The sequence below is a fragment of the Diaphorina citri genome, unplaced genomic scaffold (genome assembly GCF_000475195.1).
Source record: "Diaphorina citri unplaced genomic scaffold, Diaci psyllid genome assembly version 1.1 scaffold817, whole genome shotgun sequence".
NCBI lineage: Eukaryota > Metazoa > Arthropoda > Insecta > Hemiptera > Psyllidae > Diaphorina > Diaphorina citri.
In genome coordinates, this window is record NW_007378249.1 from 105,772 (window position 1) to 122,227 (window position 16,456).

The 16,456-nt window shown below is 39.5% G+C and overlaps 3 protein-coding genes and 1 long non-coding RNA gene across 4 annotated transcripts; 3 read left to right on the forward strand and 1 right to left on the reverse strand.

Annotated features, from left to right (window-relative positions):
- Nucleotides 1-1,106: 1,106 nt before the first annotated feature.
- Nucleotides 1,107-2,513, reverse strand: LOC108252758 (tektin-3-like). Its single transcript, XM_017445328.1, has 3 exons — nt 2,428-2,513; nt 1,737-1,959; nt 1,107-1,265 (listed from the first exon to the last, which is right to left on the reverse strand). Exons 1-3 carry the CDS (start codon nt 2,511-2,513, stop codon nt 1,107-1,109), a joined length of 468 nt encoding a protein of 155 aa, XP_017300817.1.
- Nucleotides 2,514-3,025: 512 nt separating this feature from the next.
- Nucleotides 3,026-15,594, forward strand: LOC103512273 (tektin-3-like). Its single transcript, XM_026825786.1, has 8 exons — nt 3,026-3,109; nt 3,904-4,070; nt 4,680-4,940; nt 7,222-7,360; nt 12,938-13,031; nt 14,177-14,316; nt 14,769-14,887; nt 15,293-15,594. The coding sequence occupies exons 1-8, from the start codon at nt 3,086-3,088 to the stop codon at nt 15,543-15,545; spliced, it is 1,197 nt and encodes a 398-aa protein (XP_026681587.1). The 5' UTR covers nt 3,026-3,085; the 3' UTR covers nt 15,546-15,594.
- On the forward strand, nt 9,565-12,649 carry LOC113468684. The gene is made up of 2 exons (XR_003392347.1): nt 9,565-10,168; nt 10,663-12,649. It is a non-coding gene; the product is annotated as an uncharacterized LOC113468684 (long non-coding RNA).
- A 525-nt stretch (nt 15,595-16,119) lies between the features above and the next one.
- Nucleotides 16,120-16,437, forward strand: LOC113468685 (tektin-3-like; the record flags this gene model as incomplete). Its single annotated transcript, XM_026825788.1, has 1 exon — nt 16,120-16,437. A coding segment is annotated over one exon (282 nt), but the record flags the coding sequence as incomplete, so codon positions are not given.
- Between the last annotated feature and the right edge of the window lie 19 nt (nt 16,438-16,456).

The window sequence follows — 16,456 nt, forward strand, 5'->3', positions numbered from 1 at the left end:
TCGTGTTAATACAAAATACCTCCACACTCTCTTTGCATACCGTTCAGCAAGTTAGTCTATTTTTCTGTCACTATCTACTACCACATTTTTTCGAATATTTTCTCTGACTTTTAGCTTTTACTTTTCAGTGTAACGCGAGAGTGTTGAGTCGATACAGTTTCAGTGAAAGTGAAAAAAAAGGAAGAAAAAAATGTAAATTGCAGAAATAGAGCTCTTAGCTTAAAATCCAATTTTAATATCTAACAGGAGGACCTAAGGAGGACAGGATAGGAAAAACAACTAATACCTACCTAAGTAGATCAGAAGGCAAAAAAAATACCCAACTCGTTGGTCGTTGGACTTGACATAGTTGAAAAGGAAAGAAAGAAAAGGAGCAAAGGAAAGAAGTAAGGACAAGTAAAATAAGATAAAAATAGAAGGAAAAGGAGGAGGAGGAGGAGGAGGAGGAGGAGGAGGAGGAGGAAAACAGCAAAATCAAGAAAGAAGAGGAAGAATGAGATCATGACCTGATGGAAAGAAAAGTTTCAGGATGCCACAGACTATCATGCACTCGGTAAGTGGATTATTTTTGGGATTTTCCCTTGTTTCAAATGTCGATTGCCTAAACTAAAAATGGTTAATTTATTCAATGAGCTATATTGCCGCTGCACTGGATAAATATAACTCGGTGCGCTGGCAACTCTGTCTGAGCTAGATTCATGGAAGCTTAACTCATCTTTTAGGGCTATTTTGCCCCTAAACCTAAGCCTCAGATTGGGATTTCTGTGTATACTATTTCAGCTCTATATCTATTGGTAAAGGTAGATAGGGCCATCGGCTTTAATAAACGCCCTTGGTCAAACTCTGTCTGAGCTAGATTCATAGAAGCTTAACTCATCTTTTAGGGCTATTTTGCCCCTACACCTAAGCCTCTGATTGGGATTTCTGTGTATACTATTTCAGCTCTATATCTATTGGTAAAGGTAGATAGGGCCATCGGCTTTAATAAACGCCCTTGGTCACTGCGACCTGGTTAGATCTTTTGTGACAGCTCTATATCTAAGATTAAAAGTTGAGGATCAAATTTCTATAGAACTTGAGATTTCAGATTAAATCTATTTTCTCTCTCACCTAAGTTGAGGTCCGTCCCGGCACAGTTCGACGTCCTTCCTGTGTATCCTAGCTTCAAGGCGACTCTGAGCCACCTTGATAGGCGCACTCTTATCCTGGATGGCTTTCCTTAGGAGCTCTATGTTCTTCTCAACGTCGAATATCTCTTGCTGCGTCTGTGAAGAAAGAAATCGATTATTGAGTGAGTGATTGTTGAGGGGAAATTCAAGTCAAAAAGTTCCCAAGCTTATGCATGCAAGCGGGGTACCAAAATTCTGAGCGCTGTTTTTTCCCTCCAAGATTTTAATTTTCAAGTTTCATAAACTTGAAAATTTGGCTGATTGGTGATCGCAGGATATGGAAGAAAATCAATTTTCTCAGCCATACACCGGGGTGATGGTCTCCAGTTTACTTTAGACCCAGGTACTCAGGAGGTTATGGTTTGTCTCAGTAAGCACTTGGGCAGTCCAGTCCCTATCTTCCAACAAATACCAACGGCGTGGCTTTCAGTAATATTCCAGTAAAGTTGGTTGTGCAGAACCGATTGCATATTATTACGTCGAAATGCATTTGGTTCAACTAAACTGTAATTATTTTACTTACTGCCCTCTGATTTCGTGTAATCCAGCCACTACTTCATTACTTACCTTGTGCAAATGCATTTGTAGTTTGTTCTTAGCCTCGAGTATCTCATTGGTTCTCCTCGCCAGGGCAGAGTTGCTATAGTTCCACGCATTCCAAATCCGATTGGCGCAATCGTTGATACAGTTATCGGAATCGGATCGGAGCTGGGAGGATTTGGATCGCTCGGTGGATGACCGCTGGATGATTCGGTTGGAATGATCGGCCCAGGATTCCGGTATCGTCAGACTAGGGGGTGGAAAGGGTTTTATTAGGTATCAATTATCACAAATGATTAATTCTTGGGAGGCTTTAAGGTTTGACAAGTGGCGTCTTCTCGATGAAAGCTAGAGGAGTACTCCTTCCCTTCCTCTCTACAGAGCAGATCGGAATAATGAATATGCGTTTATAGCTGCCCCTTTGAAAATCTCACAAATCACAAATCGCCGGCGCAACATGATTGTAATACAAAAGGTTCATCGGTACAATTCGATGCTGTCTGCATAACCTCTACCTCCTCTTTTTGCTCCTCTACCTCCTCCTTCTTCTTATCGTTCTTCTCCTCTTCCCTATCTTCCTAGTTTCTTTCCTCCTCCTCTTCCTTCTCCTCCTCTGGATGTTCGAAATTTTCAGAATCTGGCCTACAGTATAGGAAGAAAAATCAAGCCCAGCTAGTAGGTATCTACCTATGTAGGTTAAATTTAATATTTAATTCACCTCTGTACGTTGTAGGTATTGGTACGCACAGGAAAACATTCGAAAAAAATCACGAAACATCCCCGAGTTTTCCAGAAAGTTTGCATGTTGCTAGTCATAAAGAGAGAGAAATTTCGACATGCAGTTTAGAAATAAACCTGCCTTCGTGTTAATACAAAATACCTCCACACTCTCTTTGCATACCGTTCAGCAAGTTAGTCTATTTTTCTGTCACTATCTACTACCTACCATATTTTTTCGAATATTTTCTCTGACTTTTAGCTTTTACTTTTCTGTGTAACGCAAGAGTGTTGAGTCGATACAGTTTCAGTGAAAGTGAAAAAAGGAAGAAAAAAATGTAAATTGCAGAAATAGAGCTCTTAGCTTAATCCAATTCTAATATCTAACAGGAGGACCTAAGGAGGACAGGATAGGAAAAAACCCAATTCCTAAGTAGATCAGAAGGCAAAAAAATACCCAACTCGTTGGACTTGAGGTAGTTGAAAAGGAAAGAAAGAAAAGGAGCAAAGGAAAGAAGTAAGGACAAGTAAAATAGGATAAAAATAGAAGGAAGAGGAGGAGGAGGAGGAGGAGGAGGAGGAGGAGGAGGAGGAAAACAGCAAAATCAAGAAAGAAGAGAAGAATGAGATCATGACCTGATGGAAAGAAAAGTTTCAGGATGCCACAGACTATTATGCACTCGGTAAGTGGTTTATTTTTGGGATTTTCCTCTTGTTTCAAATGTCGATTGCCTAAACTAAAAATGGTTAATTTATTCAATGAGCTATATTGCCGCTGCACTGGATAAATATAACTCGGTTTAAGTTTAACTCTCGAATTTATTGATTAAAAAAAAAAAAAAAAAACAAAAAACATTGTTGGACTATCTAGCGAACTGCTGTCAGTTTCATGCGTTGACTCATTGTCATCAGGTACGCTGGACAAAGATCTTGCCCGTTGTCTGTCTACACTTATATTTACATTCTGCAATGAGCGTAAGATGTTGAAACCAGCACCCAGGTCTGAGCTACTTGATGTTGAAAATGTTCTTTCTCGGTCACTCTCCTCATTACGCTCCGTACTAGGTTTAGCACCCATTATCACTTGGTTTGTACACAGTTACACTTTCCCTACTTGACTAAAATCACAACTCTTTCAACATTGAAAATATTTTACAATTCTTCTATTGGAACACTTGTTGTCGAGCTTAGAGATCACTACAAGCATGCCAGTTATACAAAAACTTATCACGGGTTTAAAATTTCAGTGCAGTGGTCTTGTAACAAATGGTTTATTTTGCAAAATTGATCTCATACATTTATTGGGTTACAAATTTAAAAACAATACAAAAACAACTTATTGACAACACATTTCATTGGTTAAAACTTGAAAAAATTAACAAAAACACAACCGTAGGTGGGTTGATTATTTTATAGTACCAAGGTATCTAAGGTAGGTAATCCAGTACTAATTTCTACTTCTTCTTTCTTCCCACAGAACCTGCTCCCCTGGTCCAGTGCCCTGGTAGACCCCAGCATGTCGCACGCCTGCTATCCCCCTCGCCCCATGTTACCCGCCGCCCCTGATAATAGTTCTCACATCCACGCCCCTGATTTAGCCATACAGGGTGTGCAAGGATTTGAGACCACCAGTATTATGCCGCTGTAAGTTGTGAAAGTTGCTTTTTTCCAACAACAAAAAAATTTGGGCGCCAACTCGCCAAGAAATGAAATCGAAATTGACATACCGTGTTTATCCTGCTCGAATGAGACTGTAACAAAGAAGGTCTTTCTCCCGAAATCGAATGGCGATGGAGGACAGGATAGGCGAAACCCAGCCGTTCCGAGAACGAAACTCATGTTTGGCGATAAAGGTCGCCTCAGGCGGGTATCAAACCTGCGACCTACCGCTTAGAAGGTAGGTCACTTTTAAGCTAACTAGGCTGGCAAGATTTTCAAGTTTTAAGTCGTTTGTTATCAAATAACGTGGCACTTGGGCCAGCCATTCAGTATCAGGTAGACCTGACAGGTACACCTGATGAGCACACACACTATCAGTTAGACCTGCCAGGTGCAGCTGAAAAGGTCCGTCTGTCAGGTCTACCTGATAAGCACACACAGTATCAGGTAGACTTGATGATTGATGAGCTGTACTGCTGTAGTCAGGTCTACCTGATAGTGAGTGGCTGGCCTTACGGGGAATATTACGCAATCTTTGCGTCCACTTTCACGTCATCACTTAAACAGTCCACTTTTGGTAACTCTCTGTTCCAGCACTACCCGTCAGATGGCAGCACACATCATCGACCCCTGCTACCAGGCGAGCACAGACGTCAGCCGCGCCTTCGACCCCGTCAAACTGCCGTCGATTGCCGCCTCTTTCGAACGCAATCCAAGTCATGCCGCCCGGGCCGCAATGTACACGCGGTTTACGCCGTACGAATGGACGCAAAGCAATATCAACTACTATAACGAGGCGGACGCAAATCGGAACCTGTCCGAGAAAATCCGATCTGAAGCGATACGAGTTATGAGGTGAGCATTTGTCTGGCTAGGGGACGTTAAACAGAGAGTAGACTAGTGTGGGACTATTAACAGGGAGGAGAACAGCTAACCCTAAACAGCCTAGCTAGCTGGCAGTTCTTCAAAGGGTTCTCTCTGCTTTCAAAGAAAAAGCACAAGTCCTCACGATGGTTGACTGCAATTTAGGACGAGCCAATTAAAATGGCTACGTCAAGGTTCATCTGCATAAGAAGTATAAAGACATGGGAGGACAGATATTGATTCTGGGCGTCCAAGGGGGTTTTAAAACTCAATGCTCCCAACACCGTGAGATAGATGCCTTGTCTATCTCAAGGACATGGACAGTTCCTGAATAAGTGTGCAAGATATTAAGGTGTGTCCAAACATAGTCGACCGGCCGTCGATCGACGACATAAATCTATGTTGTCCAGGCAGTGTGGAAGTGTCAGACGACATCGATCGATGGCCGGTCGATACTGTGGACACACCTTTAAGATCTACCTATTATTCTACCTTTAAGATCTACCTATTATTCTATGTGTTTCTGAGTCAGCTATGTGTGATACATTCCTAGGGTGTATCATGCAATTCGTCTGGCTAGAGGACGTTAAACAGAGTAGACTAGTGTGGGACTATTATCAGGGAGAACAGCTAACCCTAACCAGCCTAGCTAGCTGGCAGTTTTCAAAGGGTTCTCTCTGCTTTCAAAGAAAAAGCACAAGTCCTCACGATGGTTGACTGCAATTTAGGACGAGCCAATTAAAATGGCTAGAGACCATCACCCTGGTCTATGGACTACATAGTAGTAGAATAACATGAACTAGAATAGAATTGCATACAGTAATAAGACAATGGAGACAAAACGGAATAGTACCTATAGGTACCTAGACTACTTGTTTTCTAAAAAAAGAAAAAAAAATGGAAAAAATAGATAGTTTATTTCCCCCCTCAATGTTTACTTGGCACTTAAGTTTTTCAAAGTGTACCATAACTTCTTCAAGTCAAAAAGTTCCCAAGTTTATGCATGCGAGCGGGGTAGGAAACTTCTAAGCGCTGCTTTTTCTCCAAGTTTTTAATTTTCAAGTTTTCATAAACTCATTTTAAGAGGATGAATGATCATGAACAGGATTTAAGGAAGAGATGAGTTGATAAGTTGAGATGCACTTAATGAAAGATATTCCGCGACTTTATTACTTGCTATTACCCTATGTTCTTACCTACTCGGATTTACAGTAAAACCTCGATTATTTCAACTTCCATAATCTCAACTCTCTATTGTTTCAACTCTAAAAATCGGGTTTTTTCCATCTTTCTAAGGATATCCTATCTTATCAGAGGAAAAGATCATAGAAAGTGGTCATTTCAACTACCCCCCGGTCCCAAATAATTGAAATAATCGAGGTTCTACTGTACTGACAATAGGGGGTGGGAAGTATAGAGGAATTGATTTACGTACCTATTACGTTGAAAAAACATTTACCTCTATGCTCTATGACTTACTGCCGGATTCTGACAGGCCACGATGGCCCAAAACCCTCATGAATTAGCTTTATCCAGAGTTCTCGATTTTGGGCGACCCCTACCTATGTATGACTGGCATTTGGAAAAAATAAAAGTAGGGGAAGGTCAATAATGAAATGGGAAAAATAGTAGAGGCACCTACCTACCTATCAAGGTAAAATCTTCCTTAACCATTTAAACTCCTATGGGAAATATCCCAAAATGCCACTTCTGCTAGTGAGTTTCTGCTAGTACCTAATACCTAAGCTCTAAGCTGCAGATACAAGACAGATCAAACTCTTCTATTTTATTCTATCCTGTCAATTGTACAAGTATTATCTTTATTTTTCTTCTATCTTTGTATAGTATTTCTATTCTATTCTGTTCTTTTCTATACTATTCTATCCTTTTTGGTAATTATTCAGAAGTCACGACAAGGAAAAAGAAAACACTCCTTTTTGTGTGTTAACCTAACCCTATTAGTAACACTGGTCACTGCTCAAATTGTGAAAGCTCCTTTTTGCGTTTAACCTAACCCTATAATAACACTGGTCTCTGCTCGTTTGTGACAGCTCGTTTTTGTAGCAATTTTCCATTGGCGTGACTTCTGAGCAAGTACCTCCTTTTAAGCTATTCTTTCTTTCCTATTCTATATTCTAACCTCTTTCTATTCTATATTCTAACCTTTCCTATTCTATATTCTAACCTCTTTCTATTCTATATTCTAACCTTTCCTATTCTATATTCTAACCTTTCCTATTCTATATTCTAACCTCTTTCTATTCTATTTCAGAGAGACAGAGGAGAGGACAGCCATAGGGCAACGGGATTCAGGCCGTAGATTGGGGGAGCGCCTGACAGACATTACGTTCTGGCGAAACGAGCTGAGTACGGAGCTGGAGAAAATGTTAGCCGAAATAGCACTTCTTCAGGTAGAATCTCAATTAAGAACATTAATTTTTCTGACTGCAATAAGTTGCATGAATATTTATCCAGTATGAACTTTTCCAAGTCACCTTTGAATATCAACGCCATACCCGGTGAATTAATCATGGGCATGATACACCCTAGGAATGTATCACACATAGCTGACTCAGAAACACATAGAATAATAGGTAGATCTTAAAGGTAGAATAATAGGTATAGAATAATAGGTAGATCTTAAAGGTGTGTCCACAGTATCGACCGGCCATCGATCGATGTCGTCTGATACTTCCACACTGCCTGGACAACATAGATTTATATCGTCGATCGGCGGCCGGTCGACTATGTTTGGACACACCTTAATATCTTGCACACTTATTCAGGAACTGTCCATGTCCTTGAGATAGACAAGGCATCTAGTATGGACTACATAGTAGTAGAATAACATGAACTAGAATAGAATTGCATAGGTATAGGTAATAAGACAATGGAGACAAAACAGAATAGAGTAGGTACCTAGACTACTTGTTTTCTAAAAAAAGGAAAAAAAAAATGGAAAAAATAGGTAGATAGTTTATTTTCCCCCTCAATGTTTACTTGGCACTCAAGTTTTTCAAAGTGTACCATAACTTCTTCAAGTCAAAAAGTTCCCAAGTTTATGCATGCAAGCGGGGTAGGAAACTTCTAAGCGCTGCTTTTTCTTCAAGTTTTTAATTTTCAAGTTTTCATAAACTCATTTTAAGAGGATGAATGATCATGAACAGGATTTAAGGAAGAGATGAGTTGATAAGTTGAGATGCACTTAATGAAAGACATTCCGCGACGTTATTACTTGCTATTACCCTATGTTCTTACCTACTCGGATTTACAGTAAAACCTCGATTATTTCAACTTCCATCATCTCAACTCTCTATTGTTTCAACTCTAAAAATCGGGTTCTTTCCATCTTTCTAAGGATATCCTATCTTATCAGAGGAAAAGATCATAGAAAGTGGTCATTTCAACTACCCCCCGGTCCCAAATAATTGAAATAATCGAGGTTCTACTGTACTGACAATAGGGGGTGGGAAGTATAGAGGAATTGATTTACGTTGAAAAAACATTTACCTCTATGACTTACTGCCGGGTTCTGCCAGGCCACGAAGGCCCAAAACCCTCATGAATTAGCTTTATCCAGAGTTCTCGATTTTGGGCGACCCCTATGTTGTATGACTGGCATTTGGAAAAAATGAAAGTATGGGAAGGTCAATAATGAAATGGGAAAAATTGTAGAGGCACCTACCTACCTATCAAGGTAAAGTCTTCCTTAACCATTTAAACTCCTATGGGAAATATCCCAAAATGCCTCTTCTGGTAGTGAGTTTCTGCTAGTACCTAAGCTCTAAGCTGCAGATACAAGACAGATCAAACTCTTCTATTTTATTCTATCCTGTCTATTGTACAAGTATTATCTTTATTTTTCTTCTATCTTTGTATAATATTTCTATTCTATTCTGTTCTCTTCTATACTATTCTGTCCTTTTTGGTAATTATTCAGAAGTCACGACAAGGAAAAAGAAAACAAACTCCTTTTTGTGTTTAACCTAACCCTATTAGTAACACTGGTCACTGCTCAAATTGTGAAAGCTCCTTTTTGCGTTTTGCGTTTAACCTAACCCTATAGTAACACTGGTCTCTGCTCGTTTGTGACAGCTCGTTTTTGTAGCAATTTTCCATTGTGGCGTGACTTCTGAGCAAGTACCTCCTTTTAAGCTATTCTTTCTTTCCTCTTCTATATTCTAACCTCTTTCTATTCTATTTCAGAGAGACAGAGGAGAGGACAGCCATAGGGCAACGGGATTCAGGCCGTAGATTGGGTGATACGAGTAGATGCGGACTCACCGGGTTATAGTTGACGACTGGCTATAGTGAAGATTATAACAACCAGGGGTACGTAGTTCGTTGCTGTGTTCGGTTTGTACGTTTGGAGAATCAGGGGTACGTACCCCCTAAGGCGCGTTTACAGGAAAGGGAACTAGGAGGTCTGAACATTCCCCCCCACAAAATAGGTCACTATTTTCTCACCCATGAAAGAGATACTGTTTTCCCTTCCCAAAAATTTAATCAAGAAAGAAAAAAAAAGGAATTGATGATTCTCATGAAAAATATAACTGTCCAAATGTATTTTTTTCGTAAAGATCGTCAAAAATAATAAATAATCCGAAAAAAGTAGTGGCTGGATTACACGAAATCAGAGGGCAGTAAGTAAAATTACAGTTCAGTTGAACCAAATGCATTTCGACGTAATAATATGCAATCGGTTCTGCACAACCAACTTTACTGGAATATTACTAAACGCCACGCCGTTGGTGTTTGTTGGAGGATAGGGACTGAACTGCCCAAGTGCTTACCGAGACAAACCATAACCTCCTGAGTGCCTGGGTCTAAAGTAAACTGGAGACCATCACCCCGGTTTATGGCTGAGAAAATTGATTTTCTTCCATATCCTGCGATCACCAATCAGCCAAATTTTCAAGTTTATGAAACTTGAAAATTAAAATCTTGGAGAGAAAAAACAGCGCTCAGAATTTTGGTACCCCGCTTGCAAGCATAAGCTTGGGAACTTTTTGACTTGAATTTCCCCTCAACAAACACTCACTCAATCGATTTCTTTCTTCACAGACGCAGCAAGAGATATTCGACGTTGAGAAGAACATAGAGCTCCTAAGGAAAGCCATCCAGGATAAGAGTGCGCCTATCAAGGTGGCTCAGAGTCGCCTGGAAGCTAGGATACACAGGAAGGACGTTGAACTGTGCCGGGACGGACCTCAACTTAGGTGAGAGAGAAAATAGATTTAATCTGAAATCTCAAGTTGGTTCTATAGAAATTTGATCCTCAACTTTTAATCTTAGATATAGAGCTGAAATAGTATACACAGAAATCCCAATCTGAGGCTTAGGTGTAGGGGCAAAATAGCCCTAAAAGATGAGTTAAGCTTCTATGAATCTAGCTCAGACAGAGTTGCCAGCCTAGTTAGTTTGGAACGTCTGCCTTGTAAGCTCTAGGTAACTGGTCCGATTACTGGGTGAAGTTAATCCTAAACAGATAAGGTTCGTTCTCGAAACAGCTGGCTTTCCCCTATCCTGTCCTCCTTCTCTCTTTGATGTCGGGACGATAAAACTTCCGTTGTTAAGTATGTTCCTTTCCTCTGTTGATCTGTTGTCGCACTTCCTTTCCCTCCATTGTTACAGTTCCTTTTATCAAATCTTTTTTTTTTTTTTTCAAACCCTCTCGAAAGAAATTTTTAACTGAGGACCTGCTTTATTTCAGACTGGTCTCCGAAGTAGAAGGACTCAAGCTATCCCTGTCACAACTTCACCAGAAGTTATCCGAGGCAGAACATCAACACCAGAACCTCATCCTAACCAAGTCCAAACTAGAGCAAGACCTTCATGTGAAGAGTAATTCGCTCTTCATAGATCGCGAGTCTTGTCTGGGACTAAGGAGAACGTTCCCCACGAGTGCCTCGAACCGTTGAATGGTTAGGTAGCATGCAAAATTTTCCTTCAAAACAACACCTGAAGCTCGTCCTAACCAAATCTAAGTCCGTCCTAATCAAGTCCAAAATCAAACTAGAAACTGCCATCAGTATTTAGTAGCATAATGCCCTCTTCGATAGCGAATCTTTGAATCTTTCCCCAAAATTTAAAATTTTATTTTTAGGTTATAGGTCCATAGGTATCATTAAATTTATTAGGTGTAGTACCGATGTAGATAAACAATTTTAGATTTAATTTCCTAGGTGTTCAGTTTAGTTTTAATTTAACTGCCCATAAATCAAAGTATACTTTTAGACTATGTAATATTGTGTTCATCTTTTAATAGTTTTATTTCAATTTTATTACTTTTAATTTTACAATTTAAAAAGAATTATAGAAATAAAATTGTTCTCTCCAATATTTCTTTGACTAGGTATTGTAGAAATACACGGTTTTATTATCTATGATCTTGTTATTTTCAGGTCTTTTTGGGGGTTCATTATTGATAACTGGTTAGGACCAAGCTTCAACCATTCTTGAGAAAAATATTCCAGTAGGTAAGTTGTTTTGAACACAATAAGCACCATTGGGAAATATCACAATTTAGGTGTTATCAGGCAACATCTGCAAATAAATACATATCATGATGATATATCTTATTCTTAAATATTCATGACGTTATTCTTAAAATCTCAAATCATATTTTGAAGATACATGCTAGTACTAGGGAGTTATCTAAAAAAGTCGAATTTTATTCCCCAAGTTTGTCATTGGAAAAAATAACGAGATGCTTTTTCTTACACACATAACTTACAAAAACATACAACCATTTTTTATGTGAAAATAAACATACAAAATCTAGGATAGGTAATATACATAAACATAACACAAATGACATAAAATATGTACCAATAGCTACCGATATCAGCTATGTCAGTAGTAGAAATTGTGCTGAAAATAAAGTGGGTCATGGAATTATTTAAGTAAAAAAAAAAAAAAACTTAAAATTACAAATTGAGCAAACAAATAATAAATAAATATTTGATTCAAGTTTAAAAATAAAATCTGTGCAAGAGAAAGAGATAGATAAGGATGGAAGGAGATAAAGATAGGGATAGATGGAGTGAGAGAGAGAGAGTGCGCATAGAGATAGGGATGGAAGTAGATAAAGATAGGGATAGATGGAGGGAGAGAGAGAGAGAGAAAGGGAGGATACTCTAGTCATAATGTTTAAAGTGTGTGCAGAGTAGCATAAAGCTATAAATTTCGGAAAATAATTATTGCCCCTGTCGATGGCAATTTTTCATTTTTCCCATATCTTTTCCAATACGAGACATAGGTAAATATGTGTAACATAAATACCGTATGTATAGAATATACATATACATATGTGCATAAATACTCAATATGTACATTAATAGTATGTAATAAATGTTCACTTATGAAACAACACAGCCCATCAAATATTTGTTCGGAAATCGTGATTATCTACCATTTTAATTTTTGGAACCCTGTTGAAATTCCCGAAAATGGGATCTGCTTTTTTTGTGTAGGTAATTATAAAAAAAAACGCAGATTCTTCTTCTTGTTGTTCTTGTTCTTCTTCTTCTTCTTATTCTTGTTCTTCTTCTTCTAAAAAGTTGGCAAAATGGTTTTTAGGCGGGGTTGTTTGCCAACCGCCTAATTACCTATATTACGACTAAACTTCCATCCGTGCATCGGATAAACATTAAACAAGATAGGTAGATATTTTCTATTATCTTCTATAACATACAGGGAGTTTATAGAATAAATTAAAAAAAAAAAAAATATTATCCATTATTATTATTATTATTATTATTAACTGACCAAATAACCTAATCATCAAAAATTAGGTTCTGGAGTTAATCACAATAAATGTGTCTAGGCAAGACGAAAAAAAAAAAAAAAAAAAAAAAAATGCCATTTTAGTTTTTTTGTGAGGAGGCGGGTAGCTTGTCACCGAATGGAGGGTAATGCCTCCGTCACTAAAGACCTTAGTAGCTATATGCCGTTAATTAAACCTCTTTTCTTCCCCTTTTTCCCAGGACACGCGCCGAGCACTAGAGAAAGCAATACGAGACTGTGAGCCGCCCCTAAGTGTAGCACAGGAGTGTCTGTATCATCGCGAGGCTAGACAAGGTAAGCCTCGGACCCGGGTTCGAATCCCGAGTCCCTTTACCCTGGCAGTAGACACATACCGATCTTCTTCATCTCCATTATTCGCCCTTTCCCGTGTTTAGACGGGGTCGGCATTTTTCGTCAGGGGGAGGGAAGACACCCACACACCCTGTTTATGAGGTAAGCGTCTTGAGTAGTCTCGACCACTATACGATTAAATACTTACTTTCCAAGTCCGTCACAGTCACCAAAACCATCAAATCTTTGTCTGTCAATAGTCTGCAACTTGTACAGCTGCAGTATTCGCCATAATCAGGTCTTTAATATATGTGTCATTTACTTTATCCCCGCCAAACACGCTCAGACCTTATGCCAGACCTAAAACTGACAGACTGTCGGAACTTGTGTGGTGGAAAAACGTTCAGACCCAGTTCTCACAGACGATCTGATAGAGGTCTCGAGATTTTTTCGCCACACACACTAAGACCATCTTAGCGGAAGTGGTTGGCATTAGGGATCTTGAAATTCTTGAAAAGTACACCACTGAGTCAGGTATAAAATAGCCGTATTTTATAAGGTGACTTTTTTCCAAGTCACCTTATAGTTATTATTATTATTATTATTTCAATCATCATTGGACATCGAAATTTCTTTTTTGGACTAGTTTGGACGTAATGGCGCCACCACACCAGCTCCCAGTCCAAACTAGTCCAAAGAGAAATTTCGTATGATGACTGAAAAGATGTCACATAATAAAATACAGTTTGTTCTCTTCCTCAGACCTTATGCCAGACCTAAAACTGACAGACTGTCAGAACATGTGTGGTGGAAAAAAGTTCAGACCCAGTTCTCACAGACGATCTGATAGAGGTCTCGAGATTTTTTCGCCACACACGCTAAGAACATCTAAGCGGAAGTGGTTGGCATTAGGGATCTTGAAAAGTACACCACTGGGTCAGGTATAAAATAGCCGTATTTTATTAGGTGACTTTTTTTTTCAATCATCATACGAAATGTCTTTTTTGGACTAGTTTGGACGTAATGGCGCCACAGTCCAAACTAGTCCAAACCAGCTCCCAGTCCAAACTAGTCCAAAGAGAAATTTCGTATGATGACTGAAAAGATGTCACATAATAAAATACAGTTTGTTCTCTTCTGACTTCCAGGCATAGATCTCGTCCATGACCAGGCGGAACAGGCACTCCTCAAGGAAATCGAAACCCTACGCCACTGCAAGGAACAACTCAACGCGTTCTACAACCGGGTAGTGGAACAATTGCGGTGTTGCCGCTCTTCGCAACATGAAGTAAGTGGTGTTACCCACCACTGGTCGTTTACTGAGTAGCAACCCTGCTGACATTAGCACAGTAAATTGAGGGGCCGACCCCGACCCCGTCTGAACACTCAAGGCGAGGAGGAGGAGGAGGAGGAAGAAGAAGAAGACAGAATAACTGAAGGATCTTTTTAGTAATGCCGTAATCACATACTTTCCGTGTCTGTGAAACAGGCATGATACCTGTCTCACGGTGTTAGAAGGGATTTGGTAAAACCCTTTGAACGCCCAGAAATAATCCTGGGCTCCTCCTTTGTTTAATTCTCCATAGTGATAGTAATGTCAAGTAACACCATAATATTGTAATAAATAAATTGAATTGAACACTCCTTCCATAGTAGTGCCATGACATTCACAAAAATTGCGAAAAGGCTTTCAGTTTCACTACAAGTTTATGATTTGATTTTTGATCATTTCAATTTCAGGTAGAGATGGACATCAAGAGTAAGCATAGTGCAAGCCAGGTTGATTCTCTGTGCTACCAGATGAACAACTACTCGCGAGGAATCAACTACTTTGCCGGTATTGAGAGTGTTGATCCCACGTAAGTCAAGATTTTCGATTAGGTCTATTACCTTAATTTGTGTACCTATAAACCTACAAACTTATTAGGCACCTTCCATAACACCTAAAAATAAAAGACTTAAAATTACCTGAGGTTGGATGAAAGTTTTATGCAGACAGCATCGAATTGTACCGATGAACCTTTTGTAATACAATCATGTTGCGCCGGCGATTTGTGATTCGTGAGATTTTCAAAAGGGGCAGCTATAAACGCATATTCATTATTCCGATCTGCTCTGTAGAGAGGAAGGGAAGGGGTGCTTCTCTAGCTTTCACCGAGAAGACGCCACTTGTCAAACCCTTAAAGCCTCCCAAGTTTATCACAAATGATAAATATCATTTGTGATAAACTTTGATACCTAATAAAACCTTTTCCACCCCCTAGTCTGACGATACCGGAATCCTGGGCCGATCATTCCAACCGAATCATCCAGAGGTCATCCACCGAGCGATCCAAATCCTCCCAGCTCCGATCCGATTCCGATAATTGTATCAACGATTGCGCCAATCGGATTTGGAATGCGTGGAACTACAGCAACTCTGCCCTGGCGAGGAGAACCAATGAGATACTCGAGGCTAAGAACAAACTACAGATGCATTTGCACAAGGTAAGTATAATGAAGTTGTTTTCTTCCTGATCTATGAACACCTCAATCTCTGCTTCATTTGGTACGTTAGATGTTTTGTTTGATTTGACAAGATATGAAGATGTAGTAATGAAGTAGTGGCTGGATTACATGAAATCAGAGGGCAGTAAGTAAAATTACAGTTCAGTTGAATCAAATGCATTTCGACGTAATAATATGCAATCGGTTCTGCACAACCAACTTTACTGGAATATTACTAAACGCCACGCCGTTGGTGTTTGTATGTGTACCTATAAACCAATATACAAACCTATTAGGCACCTTCCATAACACCTAAAAATAAAAGACTTAAAATTACCTGAAGTTGGATGAAAGTTTTATGCAGACAGCATCGAATTGTACCGATGAACCTTTTGTATTACAATCATGTTGCGCCGGCGATTTGTGATTTGTGAGATTTTCAAAAGGGGCAGCTATAAACGCATATTCATTATTCCGATCTGCTCTGTAGAGAGGAAGGGAAGGGGTGCTCCTCTAGCTTTCATCGAGAAGACGCCACTTGTCAAACCTTAAAGCCTCCCAAGAATTAATCATTTGTGATAATTGATACCTAATAAAACCCTTTCCACCCCCTAGTCTGACGATACCGGAATCCTGGGCCGATCATTCCAACCGAATCATCCAGCGGTCATCCACCGAGCGATCCAAATCCTCCCAGCTCCGATCCGATTCCGATAACTGTATCAACGATTGCGCCAATCGGATTTGGAATGCGTGGAACTATAGCAACTCTGCCCTGGCGAGGAGAACCAATGAGATACTCGAGGCTAAGAACAAACTACAAATGCATTTGCACAAGGTAAGTAATGAAGTAGTGGCTGGATTACACGAAATCAGAGGGCAGTAAGTAAAATAATTACAGTTTAGTTGAACCAAATGCATTTCGACGTAATAATATGCAA